The 22,259-nt window shown below is 44.5% G+C and overlaps 1 protein-coding gene across 1 annotated transcript in view; it reads left to right on the top strand.

Annotated features, from left to right (window-relative positions):
* Positions 1-22,259, top strand: part of col4a3 (collagen, type IV, alpha 3) — a 112,084-nt gene that overhangs the window by 75,411 nt on the left and 14,414 nt on the right. Inside the window, exons 24-37 of the mRNA XM_046297829.1 lie at positions 1,730-1,800; positions 1,935-2,120; positions 2,338-2,506; positions 2,679-2,771; positions 4,531-4,635; positions 13,695-13,789; positions 13,943-14,093; positions 14,252-14,365; positions 14,983-15,150; positions 15,236-15,325; positions 15,406-15,540; positions 21,001-21,099; positions 21,276-21,365; positions 21,937-22,076. Coding sequence (XP_046153785.1) covers positions 1,730-1,800; positions 1,935-2,120; positions 2,338-2,506; positions 2,679-2,771; positions 4,531-4,635; positions 13,695-13,789; positions 13,943-14,093; positions 14,252-14,365; positions 14,983-15,150; positions 15,236-15,325; positions 15,406-15,540; positions 21,001-21,099; positions 21,276-21,365; positions 21,937-22,076 — 1,706 coding nt within the window. The remainder of the gene's footprint in view (positions 1-1,729; positions 1,801-1,934; positions 2,121-2,337; positions 2,507-2,678; positions 2,772-4,530; positions 4,636-13,694; positions 13,790-13,942; positions 14,094-14,251; positions 14,366-14,982; positions 15,151-15,235; positions 15,326-15,405; positions 15,541-21,000; positions 21,100-21,275; positions 21,366-21,936; positions 22,077-22,259) is intronic.

Genomic DNA, 22,259 nt, shown 5'->3' on the forward strand with positions numbered 1-22,259 from the left:
TTTTGTGTATGTGAGCAATAGTACAGACTATATTCCATAGTTACAGTGTCAATACTGTACTCAATTATTTTGGAAATTTGCTACAAAGTCGAATACTTTCCTCGTTCTTATTTTTTATGGGGTAGCATTACTAGCAGGCACACAATAAAATATAAACATGAGATTTAAAATAAAAAAAACACTGATATATTCAATGAAAATGATAAACATGTATCACCGTATCCAAATGTTTATGGTTTCTATTACATGTACACACGATTCATTAGATATGATATTAACATGCTAATGGCTGGCCCTGCATAACACATTTGACTTGGATGAAGTGTTTTTATCCTGACAAACTTGAGAGGGTGGCTAAATTCCCATAGAATAGTACCATGCAACACATGCCATCAAATGCTTGAGAAATTCTGTGTATTTATTTGTGTATCACAAGAGAGGGATAATCAACGAGGGGCTATGCGTTCTAAATAATGCAAAATGTGGAAGGTGTGTGCCACAAAAAGCTAGCGGAGTGGCAATAACCCTCCAGAGCTTCATTGTTTTCCAGTGAACGCATACAGTCCCAAGTTGATTTTCCCGCTTATACCACAGCTATAATTGAACATATTTGATGCTGGAATCCTCAGAAAATATTCAATTAACTGTCATGATGGACATTGCCAAAATCCAAGTATGTACTGCATATTTAAGTATACATTCAGATGTTAGTCATATGGACGTGAATATAAGTATGAACAAAATCTATCATTACCTCAACATTGTCAACTTTGACTGCATTAGTCCAATATCTCTGCCTTAGTTCCAGTATAGTATCTCTCCAATATGTCTGCCTCAGAATGTCCTATCCTCATGTAGCACATGATCTTAAAGTGCTTATTGTTCAGAAGTGTCTTTCTGGGTAGCTAGAGTGGATTTAAACTGTTTGAGAAAAGTATTTTAGTTTGCTAAAGTGAAAATGATGGAACGTGCTTTTCTTGTGTATATGCATGGCTTAAAGCATAATAATTATGCCAAACTATGTTTCTTCAATAGTCTATGGTATGTATAAATGATTCAATAGTCAGTTGGTAATAGTAAATAGTCAGTTTGATATGCTCAGTAAATTTGGTCAGAATCTGTGACTATCCTATTTGCCTGCTTGTACATGTACCCCTTAGAAATGGCATTAAAGTTCCAATATCTCTGGCCCAGAAAGTCAGATTCTAATGAGGTAAAGTTTTCCTTGTTTGGTGGGATCTCTCTCAGTTTTCTTAGAGCATATATCATCATCTGAGAATGATCCTTATTGGCACTACAGACTACAACTGTAGCTGAACATGTCTGAATATTCATATTTTCTGTATATTTGCATGTCTGAAAGCATAATAACTGTATGAAAAGTAACTATTAATGCGTCCCTTCCACAGTCTTAAGTGTTTATGTTTGATAATCCCCTCAGTTTCTGTTGTGCATTTCAGGAGGTTTGACCTTTGACCTAATGCCAAATCTATTACTATTTCATTATATACATTTTCACCAGATTTGACCGTTGACAACTTGAAAATGGCATTAAAAATAAAAAATGCACATGACATCCGGCCTAACTTTGTGTATCACCCCATCATTTTTTGACCTAGCATGGATGACAGCTCAAGCACTTTTTACAGGTTTGCTTCTCTACTATAGGTTAGTATGTGTAGAATACTCTATAGCTGCCCCCGTATTTACAGCATTTGTGTTTCACCAGGTCGAGATGGTGATCCTGGATCCAAGGGATCTAGAGGAGTCAAAGGTCTTGGAGGTCCACCAGGTCCACAGGTGACTTGACCTGGACTGACAGACATTATGGAATCAACCCCAGATTCAGATACAAATTCTTTATATAGGCATTTTTACATTGTATGTGGGAGATTTTATTCTAATGATTTTGTCCTTTGTCTTTGTATCTGTAGGGTCCCTATGGTATACCAGGTGTGCCAGGTTCTACAGGACCCAAGGGCGACAAAAGTCCCATGTCCCCAGGAGACAGGGGGCCTGTTGGCTCACCTGGGGCTCCAGGAGTTCCTGGGAGCGATGGGACTGACGGGGTCCCTGGATACCCAGGACTGAAAGGCCAGCCTGGGCTAAAGGGCAACCCTGTGAGTGTGACCCACTCCACCTCCACCATTACACACTGTACAATCAATGCCAATGACTGAAGAATGGTTATTGTAACAGTAATATCTGATCTGACTGTTGTTATAGCCTGTAACTAGTGCCTGTGTTTTCTCATGGCCAGGCCATGTGGTTTGGGAAAACTTGGGGCCCTATCCATGATGTACCCAGACTTAACTGTTTGGTGTCTGTTTGCTGTAGGGACCTCCGGGGCCCAAGGGTGATCGGGGCGATGCCGGCTCTCAGGGTATACATGGACGGACAGGCCAGATGGGGACTCAGGGCCCCCCAGGTGTGGGGCCCCCAGGGAGCCCTGGACAGAAGGGCAACCTGGGGGTGCAAGGCCTGCGAGGGAGACCTGGAGATCCAGGTACAGTAAGATCATTATTTTTTCAAGAGAAACCTGGCATCCCAGCAATTTGACCTATGTCACAGAATGTGTGAGTGTGTCTCACTCTTGTCTAATTCGTGTCTCACTTGATCTGTTTTACAGAATGTGTAAATGTGTCACACTCTTGTCTCACACTCATCTCCTCCTGCAGGAGAGAAAGGCTCAGCGGGTGAGACGGTAACAACCACAGGAGACCCAGGACTGAAGGGAGAGAAGGGTCATCAAGGCAACCCAGGACCTTCAGGTGAGGGCTTTAGCCATGAGCTCTGGGGGAGATGCTTGACATAAAGACAATATCATACATACACTAACAGCCCAGCAGTAGTATCACGGCATTTGCAGAGAATTGATAGGATCATCGGCTGATCATGGTGTTATTGTTTTTTTTGCATACATTTTTATCCACAGCAAATTACTTAACCCTTGTGTTGTCTTAAGAGTCAAAAATGACACACAACTATGTTTAACAGCAGAGAAAAAACCCTAAATGAGTTTTTTTCAACTTGAAATTTGATTACTTTTCCTAGAGTGACCCCAACATTAGAAAAAGTGAAACATTGGCTTTGTTCATATTTCCATGAAAGCTGAACACCACCAGGGTACAAAGATTGTCTTAGGGTCATTTTTGACCCGGCAGTTATAAAAATAATTTACACACCACAAAAACCACAAAGAGAGACACACACACAAAATGAGAAATTTTGATTGTGTGCTACTGATTGAACTCAGCCAGCAGCTCCTGAAGAGGAAGATCACAATGGTTAGAAAGAACAAGCCTGAGCTCCCCCCTGCACTCCTCACAACAAGGGGGAGAGAGGCATTCTCATCAAAGTTTGCCTTCACTCCCACCACCACTCTAGTTTCTTACATCCCAAAGAAGAGCAAGAATGTGGTCCTCCTGAGCACACTGCACAAAACGGCTGAGATCAGTGATCGTGAGGACAGGAAGCCAGCCATCATCTTGGACTACAACCACAACAAAGGAGGTGTGGACAACCTGGACAATGTGATTGGAACATACAGCTGCAGGAGGATGACTGCCTGCTGGCCCCTGGTCATCTTCCATAAAATCATTGATGTGTCCTCATACAATGCCTTCGGGATATAGAACAAGATCAACCCTACCTGGATTCCTTGTTAAGCGGAACAAGATGAGGCTGTTCCTTGAGCAGCTGGGAAAGGCACATGTAACCCCACACATTCAAAGAAGGGAGGGCCTCCCCCACACAGCAGCCTTTGCAGCACTTGTGAAAGTTGTTCATGGGGCTAACTCTTGTTCTTGTCCACCGGGGTCTGCAGCTGGGGCAGGCAAGAGGAGGAGATGCCAATTCTGCCCCCCAAAGAAGGACTGTAAAACAAATACTATGTGCTGCACATGTGAGAAATACATCTGCAAAGTCCATGCAACCACACTTGCATACTGTCCTACATTTGTTCATTAGAGTTGATTGATTTATGTTCTTCACGTTCTATTATCTTATTTTATTCTTATTTATTGTTGTTGTCACTATGTTGCCAAAAAAGGTCAAGACTGTTATTGTTTCCCTTCAATAAAATGCATTCAAAACTACTTTCTGCACATCTCTTGTTAAAAAATGTACGTTTACATCTATGCATTATCTTTAGCAATAATAAGAATAATAATAATAAAACTCTACTTTAGGAAAGAAAACAATTACAGGTGTGTTGTAATAACGAGTGGTGTCCACTGATTAAATGTAGTCTTTCTGCATTGTGAAGAGGGAAAACCCAGATATTCAGAAAGTTTGTGATGAATGACAGGTTGTTTCTACATGCAAAATAGATTTGGCGTTAAACATTCAATTAAGCTGCTTTATTTTAGGGGTTTAGTGAAGGACAAGGGGAGTATACAGAATGCTAAGACTACACAAGGGTTAACTATTAACATGTGGCCCATGTGGGAATCCAACATTCATCCATGGGGTTGCCAGCACCAGTTTCAAACCCAGTGAACTATTTTATAATTGCCTATATGTTTTCAGGGAATCCTGGTATAAATGGCTATCCTGGCTTCCCTGGCAATTTCGGCGCCAAGGGGGATAGAGGTCTGTCTGTCCGGGGCCCTCCTGGCAACACTGGGCCTAAAGGTGAGAATGACTTCGCTACCCAAGAACCCTAGCTCTGTTGTACCCTGGTAAGATCCTAGGAGGGCAACATAGTGTGCAGAGTTTTGTTCCGGCCCAGCACTAACAACACACCTATTTCAGGTAATCATGATAATTCGAAGACAGCCATTAGGTGAATCACAGAAGTTAGAGATGGGCTGGAACAAAATCCTGCACACACGGCACATCCTGTATTACAGTTTTACTCCATTGTATACAAGTGTTTTTTGGAACTGTGGTCAAACATACATATAGTAGAACAACAATGATTTTTAAATGGTTTTATTTAACCTTTATTTTGACAGAGAAGACATATTGAGACCGAGGTCTCTTTTCCAAATGCACCCTGTATAATACAATATAAAATACACAATAATACCTCACAATGACAAAACAAAAACAGGTTTTAAATCATAAAAAATTAAAATATCACATTTACATACACTACCGCTCGAAAGTTTGGGGTCACTTAGAAATGTCCTTGTTTTTGAAAGAAAAGCTTCTTTAATTTGTTTAAATATTGAAATAACATCAAATTGATCAGAAATACAGTTTAGATATTAATGTTTTAAATGACTATTGTAGCTGAAAACTGCAGATTTTTTAATGGAATATCTACATAGGTGTACATAGGCCCATGATCAGCAACCATCACTCCTGTGTTCCAATGGCACGTTGTGTTTGCTAATCCAAGTTTATAATTTTAAAAGGCTAATTGATCATTAGAAAACCCTTTTGCAATTATGTTAGCATAGCTGAAAACGTTTTTTCTGATTAAAGAAGCAATTAAACAGATAGTTGAGTGTTTGGAGCATCAGCATTTGTGGGTTTGATTACGGGCTCAAAATGACCAGAAACAAAGGATTTTCTTCTGAAACTTGTCAATCTATTCTTGTTGATTTGTTCAATAATGTCCATCAGTTATGTCCAAATATCTTCTTTTGTTAGGGCGTTTGGTAAACAAATCCAAAAGCGCGTTCAGGTCGCGCAGAACGTCGGACGAAAAGTTACAGCCCGTAGAAACATGCCAACCTAGGTATGGAATCAATCTTTAGGATGTTTTTAAAATAAAACTTCATTAATGTTCCAACCGGACAATTCCTTTGTCTGTACAAATGAAGTGGAATGTAGCTACCTTTCACATGAGAGCACCAGACCACTCTGCCAGACCACTCACTCAAAGAGCCCTAATGAGCCCCTCCTTTAGAGTAGAATCCTCAAAACAGGTTCTAAATACTGTTGACATCTAGTGGAAGCCTTGGGAAGTGAAACATAACTAATATCACCCTGTATCGTCAATGGGGGCTAAGTTGAAAAACTACAAACCTTATATTTCCCACTTCCTGGTTGGATTTTGTCTCAGGTTTTTGCCTGCCATATGAGTTCTGTTATACTCACATACATCATTCAAACAGTTTTAGAAACTTCAGAGTGTTTTCAATCCAAATGTACTAATTATATGCATATTCTAGCTTCAACGGCTGAGTAGCAGGCAGCTTCATTTGGGCACATTTTTCATTCAAGCTACCCATACTGCCCCCTACCCCAAAGAAGTTAAATAGTACCTGCAAATCACCAGTCTCAACGTTAACAGTGAAGAGGCGACTCCAGGATGCTGACCTTTTAGGCAGAGTTGCAAAGAAAAAGCCATATCTCAGACTGGCCAATAAAGAGGAAAACATTAAGATGGGAAAAAGAACACTGAAGATTGGAAAAAAAGTGTTATGGATAGACAAATCTAAGTTTGAAGTGTTCAGATCACAAAGAAGAACAGTTGTGAGACGCAGAAAAAATCTAGGATGCTGGAGGAGTGCTTCATGCCATCTGTCAAGCATGGTGGAGGCAATGTGATCGTCTGCGGGTGTTTTGGTGGTGGTAAGGTGGAAGATTTGTACAGGGTAAAAGGGATCTTGAAATAGGAAGGTGATCACTCCATTTTGCAATGCCATGCAATACCCTGTGGACGGCGCTTAATTGGAGCCAATTTCCTCCTATAACAGGACAATGACCCAAAGCACAGCTCCAAACTATGCAAGAACTATTTAGGGAAGAAGAAGTCAACTGGTATTCTGTCTATAATGGAGTGGACAGTACAGTCACCGGATCTCAAACCTATTGAGCTGTTGTGGGAGTAGCTTGACCGCATGGTACGTAAGGAGTACCCATCAAGCCAATCCAACTTGTCGGAGGTGCTTCAGTAGCATGGGGTGAAAGCTCTTCAGATTACCCCAAAGAATTGACAACTACACTGCCAAAGGTGTCACGGTGAGCGCTACTGGAGGAGAAGTCAGGTGCATGATAGCAGAGAGTTGTGAACAGCAGCACACTTTATTTGGTCAGAGGCAAATAAACAGATGGACGCCACTGCGTCAAGACCTCCAGCCAAAGGAAAAAGTACAAGGCGCGAAACAGTCATAAAAATGAGCACAATGTCACAATAACCAACCTTCGTGAAATACCACGGAAAATAACAGGACAAACCCAGCTGTCACGCCTTGGTCTTAGTATTTTGTGTTTTCTTTATATATTTGGTCAGGCCAGGGTGTGACATGGGTTATTGTGGTGTGTTTTTTGTCTTGGGGTTTTGTGGGGTGACCAATTAGTCTATGGCTGCCTGAGGCGGTTCTCAATCAGAGTCAGGTGATTTATCGTTGTCTCTGATTGGGAACCATATTTGGGCAGCCATATTCTGTGAGTGTTTTTGTGGGTGATTGTTCCTGTCTCTGTGTTAGTGTTCACCAGATAGGCTGTAATAGGTTTCGCGTTTCGTTTGTTGTTTTTTGTATATTATAGTTATTTCATGTATCGTAGATTCTTCATTAAAGAACATGAGTAACCACCACGCTGCATTTTGGTCCGCTTCTCCTTCAACTGACGAACGCCGTTACAGAATCACCCACCACACCCGGACCGAGCGGCGTGGTAACAGGCAGCGACAGCAGGAGCAGCGAAAGGAGGAATGGACATGGGAGGACGTTATGGACAGCAGGAGTATAGAGTATACGACTTGGGAGGAAATAGACAGGTGGGCGGTCGACCCAGAGAGAGTGCCAGAGCCCACCTGGGATTCGCTGGAGCAGTCGAAGAGGGCTATAGGAGAATGGAGTCGAAGAGAAAAACACGGCGGCGCAGAAAGAAACCCGAAAGTCAGCCCCAAAAATGTATTGGGGGGGGCTCAGGGAGAGTGTGGCAGAGTCAGGGTTCAGACCTGAGCCAACTTCCCCTGTTAATCGTGAGGAGCAGCGATCAAAGGACTTCTGGACTTGGGAGGAGATATTGGACGGAAAAGGACCCTGGGCACAGCCTGGTGAATATCAACGCCCCAAAGAAGAACTGGAGACGAAAAAAGCGGAGAGGCGCTGGTATGAAGAGGCAGCACGACGAAGCGGATGGAAGCCTGAGAGTCAGCCCCAAAAATGTATTGGGGGGGCTTACAGGGAGTATGGCTATGCCAGGTAGGAGACCTGCGCAAACTCCCTGTGCTTACCGGGGGGCTAGAGAGACCGGGCAGGCACCGTGTTATGCTATGGAGCGCACAGTGTTTCCAGTGCGGTGCATAGCCCGGTGCGGTTCATACCAGCTCTTCGTATTGGCCGGGCTAGAGTGGGCATCGAGCCAGGTAAGGTTGGGCAGGCTCGGTGCTCAAGAGCTCCAGTGCGCCTGCACGGTCCGGTCTATCCAGAGCCACCTCCACACACCAGTCCTCCGGTGGCAGCTCCCCGCACCAGGCTTCCTGTGCGTGTTCTCTATCCAGTTCCACCAGTGCCAGCACCACGCATCAGGCCTACAGTGCGCCTCGCCTCTCCAGCGCTGCTGGAGTCTCCCGCCTGTTCAGCGCTTCCAGAGCATTCCTCCTCTACAGCGCTGCTGGAGCCTCCTGCCTGTTCAGCGCAGCCTGAGCTGCCAGTCTGCATGGAGCAGCCAGAGCTGCCAGTTTGCATGGAGCAGCCAGAGCTGCCAGTCTGCATGGAGCAGCCAGAGCTGTCAGTATGCATGGAGCAGCATGAGCTGTCAGTCTGAATGGAGCAGCCAGAGCTGTCAGCCTGCATGGAGCAGCCTGAGCTGTCAGTCTGCATGGAGCAGCCTGAGCTGTCAGTCTGAATGGAGCAGCCAGAGCTGCCAGTCTGCATGGAGCAGCCAGAGCTGCCAGTCTGCATGGAGCAGCCAGAGCTGCCAGTCTGCATGGAGCAGCCAGAGCTGCCAGTCTGCACAAAGCTGCCAGTCTGCATGGAGCAACCAGAGCTGCCAGTCTACATAAAGCAGCCATAGCTGCCAGTCTGCATGGAGCAGCCAGAGCAGCTAGATCCGCCAGTCAGCCATGATCTTCCAGATCTGCCAGTCAACCAGATTCTTCCAGATCTGCCAGTCAACCAGATTCTTCCAGATCTGCCAGTCAACCAGACTCTTCCAGATCTGCCAGTCAACCAGACTCTTCCAGATCTGCTAGTCAACCAGACTCTTCCAGATACGCCAGCCAGCCAGGATCTGCTGGAGCCAACTACCTGCCTGAGCTTCCTCTCAGTACTGGACTTCCTCTCAGTACTGGGCTTCCTCTCAGTCCCGAGCTGCCCCTCAGTCCCGAGCTGCCCCTCAGTCCCGGGCTTCCCCTCAGTCCAGGGCTTCCCGTCAGTCCCGGGCTTCCCCTCAGTGCTGAGCTGCCCCTCAGTCCCGAGCTGCCCCTCAGTCCCGAGCTGCCCCTCAGTAACGAGCTGCCCCTCAGTCCAGTGGGGTTCTGGGTGAGGATTATTAGGCCATGGTCGGCGGCGAGGGTGGATTATCCCAGGACGCGAGGGGGAGGAACTATGACATTAATGGAGTGGGGTCCACGTCCCGAGCCGGAGCCGCCACCATGGACAGACGCCCACCCGGACCCTCCCTATGGTTTTGAGGTGCATCCGGGAGTCCGCACCTTAGGGGGGGGGGGGTTCTGTCACGCCTTGGTCTTAATATTTTGTGTTTTCTTTATATATTTGGTCAGGCCAGGGTGTGACATGGGTTATTGTGGTGTGTTTTTTGTCTTGGGGTTTTGTGGGGTGACCAATTAGTCTATGGCTGCCTGAGGCGGTTCTCAATCAGAGTCAGGTGATTTATCGTTGTCTCTGATTGGGAACCATATTTAGGCAGCCATATTCTGTGAGTGTTTTCGTGGGTGATTGTTCCTGTCTCTGTGTTAGTGTTCACCAGATAGGCTGTAATAGGTTTCGCGTTTCATTTGTTGTTTTTTGTATATTATAGTTATTTCATGTATCGTCGATTCTTCATTAAAGAACATGAGTAACCACCACGCCGCATTTTGGTCCGCTTCTCCTTCAACTGACGAACGCCGTTACACCAGCCTGGCGCGTACACACACAACACGTAACAAAACAATTTCACACAAAGACATTGAGGGGAACAGAAGAATAAATACATGCAGGGAACAAGACAAAACAAATGGAACAATGGAAAAATGGAGAGGCGATGGCTAGAAAGCCGGTGACATCAAACGCTGCCCGAACAAGGAGAGGAGCCGATTTCGGCGGATGTGTGACAAAAGGTCTGCCAGGCTGTAACTGCTCAAATTGAGGATTCTTTTACGAAAGCAAAGTTTGAAGAACACATTTAAATAAAAATCATTATTTATAACCTTGTCAACGTCTTGACTATTTCATATTCATTTTGCAACTAATTTCATGTATGTTTTCATGGAAAACAAGGACATTTCTAGGTGACTACAAACTTTTGAACGGTACTGTAAGTATTCAGACCCTTTATGCAGTACTTTGTTGAAGAACCTTTGGCAGCAATTACAGCCTCCAGTCTTCTTGGGTATGACACTTCAAGCATGGCACACGTGTATTTGAGTAGTTTCTCCCATTCTTCTCTGTAGATCCTCTCAAGCTGTGTCAGGTTGGATGGGGAGCATTGTACACATACAGTGGGCAAAAAAGTATTTAGTCAGCCATCAATTGTTTAAGTTCTCCCACTTAAAAAGATGAGAGAGGCCTGTAATTTTCATCATAGGTACACTTCAACAATGACAGACATTTTTAATGAATTTATTTGCAAATTATGGTGGAAAATAAGTATTTGGTCAATAACAAAAGTTTATCTCAATACTTTGTTATATACCTTTTGTTGGCAATGACAGAGGTCAAACGTTTTCTGTAAGTCTTCCCAAGTTTTCCACACACTGTTGCTGGTATTTTGGCCCATTCCTCCATGCAGATCTCCTCTAGAGCAGTGATGATTTGGGGCTGTTGCTGGGCAACACAGACTTTCAACTCCCTCCAAAGATTTTCTATGGGGTTGAGATCTGGAGACTGGCTAGACCACTCCAGGACCTTGAAATGCTTCTTACGAAGCCACTCCTTCGTTGCCCAGGCGGTGTGTTTGGGATCATTGTCATGCTGAAAGACCCAGCCACGTTTCATCTTCAATGTCCTTGCTGATGGAAGGAGGTTTTCACCCAAAATCTCACGATACATGGCCCAATTCATTATTTCCTTTACACGGATCAGTCGTCCTGGTCCCTTTGCAGAAAAACAGCCCCAAAGCATGATGTTTCCACCCCCATGCTTCACAGTAGGTATGGTGTTCTTTGGATGCAACTCAGCAATCTTTGTCCTCCAAACACGACGAGTTGAGTTTTTACCAAAAAGTTATATTTTGGTTTCATCTTACCATATGACATTCTCCCAATCTTCTTCTGGATCATCCAAATGCTCTCTAGCAAACTTCAGACGGGCCTGGACGTGTACTGGCTTAAGCAGGGGGACACGTCTGGCACTGCAGGATTTGAGTCCCTGGCGGCGTAGTGTGTTACTGATGGTAGGCTTTGTTACTTTGGTCCCAGCTCTCTGCAGGTCTTTCACTAGGTCCCCCTGTGTGGTTCTGGGATTTTTTCTGGAATTTTTGGTTCTTGTGATCATTTTGACCCCACGGGGTGAGATCTTGCGTTGAGCCCCAGATCGAGGGAGATTATCAGTGGTCTTGTATGTCTTCCATTTCCTAATAATTGCTCCCACAGTTGATTTCTTCAAACCAAGCTATACTACCTATTGCAGATTCAGTCTTCCCAGCCTGGTGCAGGTCTACAATTTTGTTTCTGGTGTCCTTTGTCAGGTCTTTGGTCTTGGCCATAGTGGAGTTTGGAGTGTGACTGTTTGAGGTTGTGGACAGGTGTCTTTTATACTGATAACAAGTTCAAACAGGTGCCATTAATACAGGTAACGAGTGGAGGACAGAGGAGCCTCTTAAAGAAGAAGTTACAGGTCTGTGAGAGCCAGAAATCTTGCTTGTTTGTAGGTGACCAAATACTTATTTTCCACCATAATTTGCAAATAAATTCATGAAAAATCCTACAATGTGATATTCTAGATTTTTTTCCTAATTTTGTCTTTCACAGTTGAAGTGTACCTATGATGAGAGAGAGACCTGTAATTTTCATCTTTTTAAGTGGGAGAACTTGCACAATTGGTGGCTGACTAAATACTTTTTTGCCCCACTGTATAATTAGATACATGTAGCTTCTCTTTTGTCAGGCTACACTGAACTCGAGCTTGGTTCCCAAGTTTCCTAACCATACCAAACCATCTAATAGTGTCAGCAAAATATTTGAATTGAGCAAGTGGGATCATAAACATTAGCATATTTTAGCGATCCGCAGTGGAAGAAGTCCTAAATGCCCAGCAGCTTTCGGATGTGAGCTAAACAGCTAACTTGCACTTGATATGCGTTTTTAGGCAATGGATGAGAAAGTGAACTTGTTTAGCTCAGTTGTATGCTGATTTGCGATCTATTAATAATAATAATAATAAATAATATATGCCATTTAGCAGACGCTTTTATCCAAAGCGACTTACAGTCATGTGTGCATACATTCTACGTATGGGTGGTCCCGGGAATCGAACCCACTACCCTGGCGTTACAAGCGCCATGCTCTACCAACTGAGCTACAGAAGGACCACGATGACAGTCTACCAAAAGGTCTCTGGCAGAGACGGGGGCTAAATGAAATACAAATATTTGACAAAACACACATCACAACGAGAGACACAACACTACATAAAGAGACAACAACATAGCATGGTAGGCAGTAACATAATTACATTTACATTTAAGTCATTTAGCAGACGCTCTTATCCAGAGCGACTTACAAATTGGTGCATTCACCTTATGACATCCAGTGGAACAGCCACTTTACAATAGTGCATCTAAATCTTAAAGGGGGGGGGTGAGAAGGATTACTTTATCCTATCCTAGGTATTCCTTAAAGAGGTGGGGTTTCAGGTGTCTCCGGAAGGTGGTGATTGACTCCGCTGTCCTGGCGTCGTGAGGGAGTTTGTTCCACCATTGGGGAGCCAGAGCAGCGAACAGTTTTGACTGGGCTGAGCGGGAACTGTACTTCCTCAGTGGTAGGGAGGCGAGCAGGCCAGAGGTGGATGAACGCAGTGCCCTTATTTGGGTGTAGGGCCTGATCAGAGCCTGGAGGTACTGAGGTGCCGTTCCCCTCACAGCTCCGTAGGCAAGCACCATGGTCTTGTAGCGGATGCGAGCTTCAACTGGAAGCCAGTGGAGAGAGCGGAGGAGCGGGGTGACGTGAGAGAACTTGGGAAGGTTGAACACTAGACGGGCTGCGGCGTTCTGGATGAGTTGTAGTTGTATTAACAACAAGGGTTGTATTAAATAGGCACAATATTTTTATGATGCACTTGGCAATGTTCAATTCATTCGCACAAAACGTATTGCCCATAATTCTACACCTTTTGATATTTTTATTTCCAATCTTGATCATCATGGTTTAGAGATATTGATTAAATAAGATTTTTTTAAGACAGACTCATTTCATTGATGTCTTAATCTTTTTTGTAGGCAGAGTTCTTATGATTCATGTATTTACTTAATTAACAGTATCTTATAGTTTTGATGAAAGTATTTGCTGTTTAGAGAAGGCAACGTATCTTCGAACTACACTGTTCCAAAAATGCTTGTACGTGATTGAGAAAAACTGCATATGGAGCTCATGTACAGATTCAGTCATGAGACTGTTTCCCTCTCAGGTGAGAAGGGCCAGCCGGGGGTTGCTGGTGCCCCAGGGATTGGTAGTATGGGACGACCAGGACCATCCGGAGCTCCCGGGATGCCAGGCCCTAAGGTCAGTGGAGCACAAACATTTTGTGTGTGTGTGCACATGTGTGATGGTGTTTGAATGAGTTTGTGAGTGCAAATGCGCGTGCGTGTGTGTGTCCTACTGTGGGCTGTCTTTGTGTGTCTATACATAGTCATTCTGTGTTGTATGGGTTTTAAGGGTGATTTCAGACCAGGGCTCCCAGGGCTGCCAGGTAGACCAGGCCCCCCAGGGGAGGATGGTTCTCTGGGGCTGACTGGAGACTCTGGTCTGCCTGGGCTTGGTAGATCGCCTGGCCTACCAGGAAGAGATGGTCCACAGGGAGACAGAGGTGAGTAGACACACACACACACACACACACACACACACACACACACACACACACACACACACACACACACACACACACACACACACACACACACACACACACACAACCACACACACAACCACACACACAGTCTGATTGTTGCTTCTGTCTATCCTCAGGCAGTAAAGGTGCTGAGGGCTTGCCTGGTCTGCCTGGGGTTGCTGGGGAGTGTACGCTAGGCATTCCAGGCACTCCGGGGGCTGTAGGTCTCAAAGGAATCATTGGTTTAACAGGTACATATCCTTAGCCCCACAACTCAGCTGTTTACCGAAACAAGTGGCAAAGGATGCCCTTTTGTTTTTTTTTGTTTTTATCCCAGAATGTACACTACCAGTCAAAGGTTTTAGAACACCTACTCATTCAAGGGTTTTTCTTTATTTTACTATTTTCTACATTGTAGAATAATAGTGACAACATCAAAACCATGAGATAACACATCTGAAATCATGTAGTAACCAAAAAAGTGTGAAACAAATCTAAATATATTTTATATTTGAGATTCTTCAAATAGCCACCATCTGCCTTGATGACAGCTTTGCTGTAAGCATGTAAGCATCTCTGTCTGAACACTCACTGCATGTAAGCATCTCTGATGCTGTAAGCATCTCTGTCAGAACACTGCTCATAAAAGTTCTAGCTGTGACTACTGTACATACATGTATGACACTCTCATAAACTCCTCTCTGGTTGTTCCCTCCTTTTCCCCTTTCTCCTCTCCCTGCTGTCTTGTTCTCCTCTCCCCTTTCTTTCTCTCTTCTCCCCTGTCTCTCTGTCCTCTCCCCCTTTCTTCTTCTCCTCTCCCCCATCTCACTCTCCTCTCTATGTATTCTTGGATCTCTACATGCTTCAGGGACCAGAGGACAGAAGGGGGTGCAGGGCGATTCAGGTCTGCCTGGCAGAGGGGCCCCAGGATTGATTGGTCCGTTTGGACGGCCCGGGTTTGATGGACCCCCGGGACCTGGGGGGGTTGCCGGCCTGAATGGATTCAGAGGAAGAGATGGTGTACCTGGGGTACCAGGTTAGACCACTGTTGCTTTAAGATGAAGAAGATAATGTGCCATTGTGTGATCAACTGTTATGAACCTGTGTGTGTGTTCTCCAAGGCCTGAGAGGAGACATGGGGCCATCAGGAGCGTGTGGTACACCAGGAGCAGACGGAGGCCCAGGACCAGGGGGACGACTTGGCCCTAAAGGTAGAACTGTCCAATACTTTTATGCACACACACACTATGATGATGATGATGATGTTGACGATAATGATTGCTGTCTCCAGGTCTGATGGGTGCTGATGGGGTGAAGGGCCGTGTAGGAGCCAGGGGACCTGTGGGAGATTCTGGGGCTCCTGGAGATATTGGAGTCACAACATACATCGAGGTCCCTGGGGACCCTGGGGACCCAGGACCTACAGGTCGGTCTCTGAATGACCCCTACCCCCAATCAACACTATAAACTCCAATGCTGATTCTAGAATATTAGCAGCACCCTGTCTTTATAGACTTACACACAGTATCTGTAGTAGGCTATTCCCTTCTCCCCTTGAGTTTTTAGAAACATTTACAGTGGTTCATCCTTTAAAAGTTGCAACGTACTGCAGCACAGCTTGCGTGGTGCCGCAGAATTCTATGGCACGTTATTTAAGTGCCAACCACTGGTACCATTAATGCTAGTTAGTGTTAGTTTGACCAACAGAGGGAATCTTTGAGAAGCACTTCAATAGTGGCTGTACTAGAGAATTTAAAACCTTTTTTTGTAAGAACATAGTATATGGGACTGATTTTAAGAAATGGCGCTTAATTTATTTGATTAATATTATGGTGTTTCTATTCCAAGAAAAACAAAACCCCTTTAGGATGGTACTGAAAATATAGCCATCAAGGCCTTTTGCCTAGAGAAATTGACGATACTATAACGCAACAAATACATTGATCATCTCAGCAAGGTTTTACCTGTGGTCGTGGAGCTGGGTGGAAGTGCAACTAAAATTTAGTTTAAATAACTACTAAACTTCTTTCTAGTTATTTTATTAACGAAAACTTAAAGATGTTGATGAAGAAATACTGTACGGCTGTTTGAGTTAGAAATGTAACACTTCAGATTACTTAAGCATTGCATACAGTAGCCGGGCTATAAACATTTACATTACATTTAAGTCATTTAGCAGACGCTCTTATCCAGAGCGACTTACAAATTGGTGCATTCACCTTATGACATCCAATGGAACAGTCACTTTACAATAGTGCATCTAAATCTTAAAGGGGGGGTGAGAAGGATTACTTTATCCTATCCTAGGTATTCCTTAAAGAGGTGGGGTTTCAGGTGTCTCCGGAAGGTGGTGATTGACTCCGCTGTCCTGGCGTCGTGAGGGAGTTTGTTCCACCATTGGGGAGCCAGAGCAGCGAACAGTTTTGACTGGGCTGAGCGGGAACTGTACTTCCTCAGTGGTAGGGAGGCGAGCAGGCCAGAGGTGGATGAACGCAGTGCCCTTGTTTGGGTGTAGGGCCTGATCAGAGCCTGGAGGTACTGAGGTGCCGTTCCCCTCACAGCTCCGTAGGCAAGCACCATGGTCTTGTAGCGGATGCGAGCTTCAACTGGAAGCCAGTGGAGAGAGCGGAGGAGCGGGGTGACGTGAGAGAACTTGGGAAGGTTGAACACCAGACGGGCTGCGGCGTTCTGGATGAGTTGTAGGGGTTTAATGGCACAGGCAGGGAGCCCAGCCAACAGCGAGTTGCAGTAATCCAGACGGGAGATGACAAGTGCCTGGATTAGGACCTGCGCAGCTTCCTGTGTGAGGCAGGGTCGTACTCTGCGGATGTTGTAGAGCATGAACCTACAGGAACGGGCCACCGCCTTGATGTTAGTTGAGAACGACAGGGTGTTGTCCAGGATCACGCCAAGGTTCTTAGCGCTCTGGGAGGAGGACACAATGGAGTTGTCAACCGTGATGGCGAGATCATGGAAAGGGCAGTCCTTCCCCGGGAGGAAGAGCAGCTCCGTCTTGCCGAGGTTCAGCTTGAGGTGGTGATCCGTCATCCACACTGATATGTCTGCCAAACATGCAGAGATGCGATTCGCCACCTGGTCATCAGAAGGGGGAAAGGAGAAGATTAATTGTGTGTCGTCTGCATAGCAATGATAGGAGAGACCATGTGAGGTTATGACAGAGCCAAGTGACTTGGTGTATAGCGAGAATAGGAGAGGGCCTAGAACAGAGCCCTGGGTGACACCAGTGGTGAGAGCGCGTGGTGAGGAGACAGATTCTTGCCACGCCACCTGGTAGGAGCGACCTGTCAGGTAGGACGCAATCCAAGCGTGGGCCGCGCCTGAGATGCCCAACTCGGAGAGGGTGGAGAGGAGGATCTGATGGTTCACAGTATCGAAGGCAGCCGATAGGTCTAGAAGGATGAGAGCAGAGGAGAGAGAGTTAGCTTTAGCGGTGCAGAGCGAGAAGATACAGAGAAGAGCAGTCTCAGTTGAATGACTAGTCTTGAAACCTGACTGATTTGGATCAAGAAGGTCATTCTGAGAGAGATAGCGGGAGAGCTGGCCAAGGACGGCACGTTCAAGAGTTTTGGAGAGAAAAGAAAGAAGGGATACTGGTCTGTAGTTGTTGACATCGGAGGGATCGAGTGTAGGTTTTTTCAGAAGGGGTGCAACTCTCGCTCTCTTGAAGACGGAAGGGACGTAGCCAGCGGTCAGGGATGAGTTGATGAGCGAGGTGAGGTAAGGGAGAAGGTCTCCGGAAATGGTCTGGAGAAGAGAGGAGGGGATAGGGTCAAGCGGGCAGGTTGTTGGGCGGCCGGCCGTCACAAGACGCGAGATTTCATCTGGAGAGAGAGGGGAGAAAGAGGTCAGAGCACAGGGTAGGGCAGTGTGAGCAGAACCAGCGGTGTCGTTTGACTTAGCAAACGAGGATCGGATGTCGTCGACCTTCTTTTCAAAATGGTTGACGAAGTCATCTGCAGAGAGGGAGGAGGGGGGGAGGGGGAGGAGGATTCAGGAGGGAGGAGAAGGTGGCAAAGAGCTTCCTAGGGTTAGAGGTAGAAGCTTGGAATTTAGAGTGGTAGAAAGTGGCTTTAGCAGCAGAGACAGAAGAGGAAAATGTAGAGAGGAGGGAGCGAAAGGATGCCAGGTCCGCAGGGAGGCGAGTTTTCCTCCATTTCCGCTCGGCTGCCCGGAGCCCTGTATAAAGAGTCTATTGTCCTGATAGTCGAGCTACAAGTGTTTGAAAACCTGTTTTCAAAATGCCACCAGCTGTCCATCACTACGGTAAATAAAAATGCAACATCTTGTTTACATTTGGTTTACATTCTTTATTAATTATGGTGTTTATATTCCAAGAAAAATGAAAAGCTGTACAACGTAACCTCTTGCTCCTACCCGACACGCAGGCGTCCCATCTAGACATCTGTAAATGCAAATGCGCTACGCTAAATGCTAATAGCACTCGTTCATTAAAATACACATGCAGGGTACTGAATTAAAGCTACACTCGTTGTGAATCCAGGCAAGTCAGATTTTTTAAATGCTTTTCGGCGAAAGCATGAGAAGCTTTTATCTGATAGCATGTAACACAAATAATTAGCATAGTTGGTGCTACACAAAACGCACAAATAAAATATAAAACATTCATTACCTTTGACCATCTTCTTTGTTGGCACTCCTAGATGTCCCATAAACATCACTATTGGGTCTTTTTTCCGATTAAATCGGTCCATATATAGCCTAGATATCGATCGATGAAGACTGTGATCAAGGTAAAAAATAGCGTTTTATAACGTAACGTCATTTTTTGAAATAAAAAAAGTTGACAATAAACTTTCACAAAACACTTCGAAATACTTTTGTAATGCAACTTTAGGTATTAGTAAACGTTAATAAGCGATCAAATTGATCACGAGGCGATGTATATTCTATAGCTGTACGTCTGGAAATAATGTCCGGGTAAATCTCAACCAAAATATCCGGTCGGAGACCTGAACAAATGGCTTGTCTCTTCTTCGTTTGACCAAGAAACAAATCGTAGGCAAATGACAAGACTGTTGACATCGTGTGGAAGCTGTAGGTATTGCAACCTCGGCCCCATTTAATGTGGTTCACATTCAACAATTGGTTCTAGTGGCGCATGGATAAATTTTCGCATTTTCAGTGATCAGATTTTCCTGCGCTTTTCGATGAAACGCACGTTCTGTTATAGTCACAGCCGTGATTTAACCAGTTTTATAAACGTCTGAGTGGTTTCTATCCACACATACTAATCATATGCATATACTATATTCCTGGCATGAGTAGCAGGGCGCTGAAATGTTGCGCGATTTTTAACAGAATGTTAGAAAAAGTAGGGGGTAGGAGTAACAGGTTAAAGACTATCAGAAAGAATGTTGGTACTTATTTTGATCCAAAGCCATGAATGAGTGAGTCACTCAGCTTTATGTAGGTGATGCTATATGAATGTGCCATCAACTTGATAATATATAACAATATTTTGGAGGTTATTTCACTTTCAAAAAACGAAAGTGAGTGTTTCTAATCTGAATAAAGGACAAAATAAAATTTGTAAAGGCCAAAACATTAATTTCTGTTTTTAGAGGGAAAGAAACGCTGCACCAATTTTGCATCGCACTGTGGGTTTCCCAATCATGTTTGGATGTGATACATAATAATAATAATAATAATACTTATACATTTGATGATAGAATTCTCCCCCTTCCCTGCATCTGGAGCGTTTCCCTAGTCAACGCCATTATTAGTGCAATTTCCCTTAAAGTGTTGCTCTGTGCTTCCCAGTGTGCTACCCTCCCCTGCCCTCCTCCATTCCCCATGGACTAGGTCTGTCTTCTGTGCGTGGCTCTGCGGCCCATCCCTTGCCCCCTGCCCTCATTCCTTGAACCTCGAGCACCCACCACTATTTCCACGGATACAGCTGGAGAACTGCAAGGCAATCCCATTGAGTGCGGGAGCCATGACCAATATATATTGTCCTGCTAATAACAGGGTTAATAATATATCTGTGAGAATATATCCATGGAGCTTTTATATAATTCTAAATTAATAGTAACAATATTTTGGAGATTTTGTAGCAACACAGCTTGCACTGCTATGCAGTGTCTTAGACCATTGCACCACTCAGGCACTGTACAATGTGACTCGTCGGAAGTGGGATACAGTATCACAGCAAGAACAAAATAATCCTAACAAAATAAAATTATAAAAACCTTAGTGTAACAACAGTTTTAGTAAGTAATACTGAAGTCGTGCACAATTATCAGTTTCTATTTAGGTTTATGTCGCCCATTCACTATCAGTTAGAGACACAGTGGGACCCAAAAGCATAATCAGCGCTCTAACTCAGTGCTCTAACTCCCCCTTGCTCTGGTCTGGAGCAATGAAGTGGTGATGCAGGTTACCGTACTAAACCACAAAATACCCTTTTAAGTACTGCAGCATAATCGCAAAACATTTAGTGGAGCAACCATTGTATGTTGGTCAATACCAAAACTGCTGTACTGTTTTCATCAGAAGAAAAATATACTGTCCTCATTGATAATAGCAACATTTTGTTTCTGAATCTGAAAAATTGTTTGAGAGTAATGCTCTGTTCCTGAGCATAGAAAAACAATATTTCCTGTTGTGAGGGCTATTTTCAAATGAAGAAGTAACAACTAATTAATGCAAGACGTCTCAACGTGCCTTTGCAGTACATCGGAAATGTATTTGATGCTGTTGACAATTTCTCTTTTGGGGATTAATGAAGAGATTATTTTTGATAGCAATATACATTTTCTTCTGAATTGTATGATGGTTATACTGTCCCAAATGTGTTAAGGCCTTTTAGATCTAGTGACCTCTGACTCTGCTCTCTTTTCTCCAGCTCTAAGGGGCTTAACAGGTGCCAAAGGAGATCAAGGTGTGATAGGGCACAATGGAGCCAGTGGCAAGGATGGGATTCCCGGGAGCGCCGGGCCGCAAGGTACCAAGCGCCGTGACACACTATTGAAAAGAAAACTGTTTCAATTGCCTACCCGCTACCCCTCTTCTTAATAAATCACTACCATGCCTAGCTATTCAATTTGATTGAGGACACTTTATTAATCCCCAAAGACAATTGTTTATTACTAATATGTTTACCTCACACTTTTCTTGTAGGTGCTGTTGGCGACCAAGGCAGAGATGGCCAGAAAGGAAGTCCTGGTTTCAATGGAAATCCTGGAGTCGCAGGAGATATGGGTGTGCCAGGTAACATACTCAAAATTATAGCGAAACAGGCTGTGTTCAGAATCTGTCTTGCAGACTACTTACTAAAATCTACATACCGTGTACTAATCGTACTACATATTATTTAGAACTTAATCGTTAGTAAAAATGCGCATTTGCGTTGTTTCCCGCCATTCGTTCATTTGGGTATAGTGTTTCCCCTTGCTAATTATCAGCTGTTGTCAAACACACATGGGTCTGAAAACAAGATTCTCTTCCTCAGTAGCATACAACGAATTCCTACTACATGTAGATGAAAAGCTGAAATTAATATGACATCCTGGCATTTAAAGCATACAAAATGTTCTACATTTCACATACTTAAAAATATTATATTATATTTTTGCATACATAATCAGTATTTTTAGAGGCTTAACATATACAGAAGGACACTCCCAGGTTTGTGTCGAAGTTTCCCTAGATATAGATCGAGGATCAGCTTCCCCTCCCTGAATCCTAACCATAACCATTGGGGGGGAAGTACAAGACTGACCAAAGATCAACGTCTAGGGGCAACTTCACCCTAATCATGGTTTATGTCCTTGCTGACCAGGTGTAAAGGGTGAGAAAGGGGGAACAGGAGGTCGTGGAGAGCCTGGTTCATCGGGAAGACCAGGTCCAAATGGAGTAAATGGAGTGAAAGGAGAGCCCAGCCTCCCTGGACCAGGAGCTAAAGGACGACAAGGAGAAAAGGTGAAAACTGAGTACAGAACCCGTGAGGGGCGTGTTTTTTTTCCTGACACCACCTGACCTGACCAGGAAAAATTGCTACATACTGATATAGAACAGCAAAAATGTATGTATCAAATGATTAGCAATGTACAAATGTGTTCAGCAGAAATTAAGTCCAATCTCCTCTCCCTTCTCTCTCTCCTC

Source organism: Oncorhynchus gorbuscha, linkage group LG14 (genome assembly GCF_021184085.1).
Source record: "Oncorhynchus gorbuscha isolate QuinsamMale2020 ecotype Even-year linkage group LG14, OgorEven_v1.0, whole genome shotgun sequence".
Lineage (NCBI taxonomy): Eukaryota > Metazoa > Chordata > Actinopteri > Salmoniformes > Salmonidae > Oncorhynchus > Oncorhynchus gorbuscha.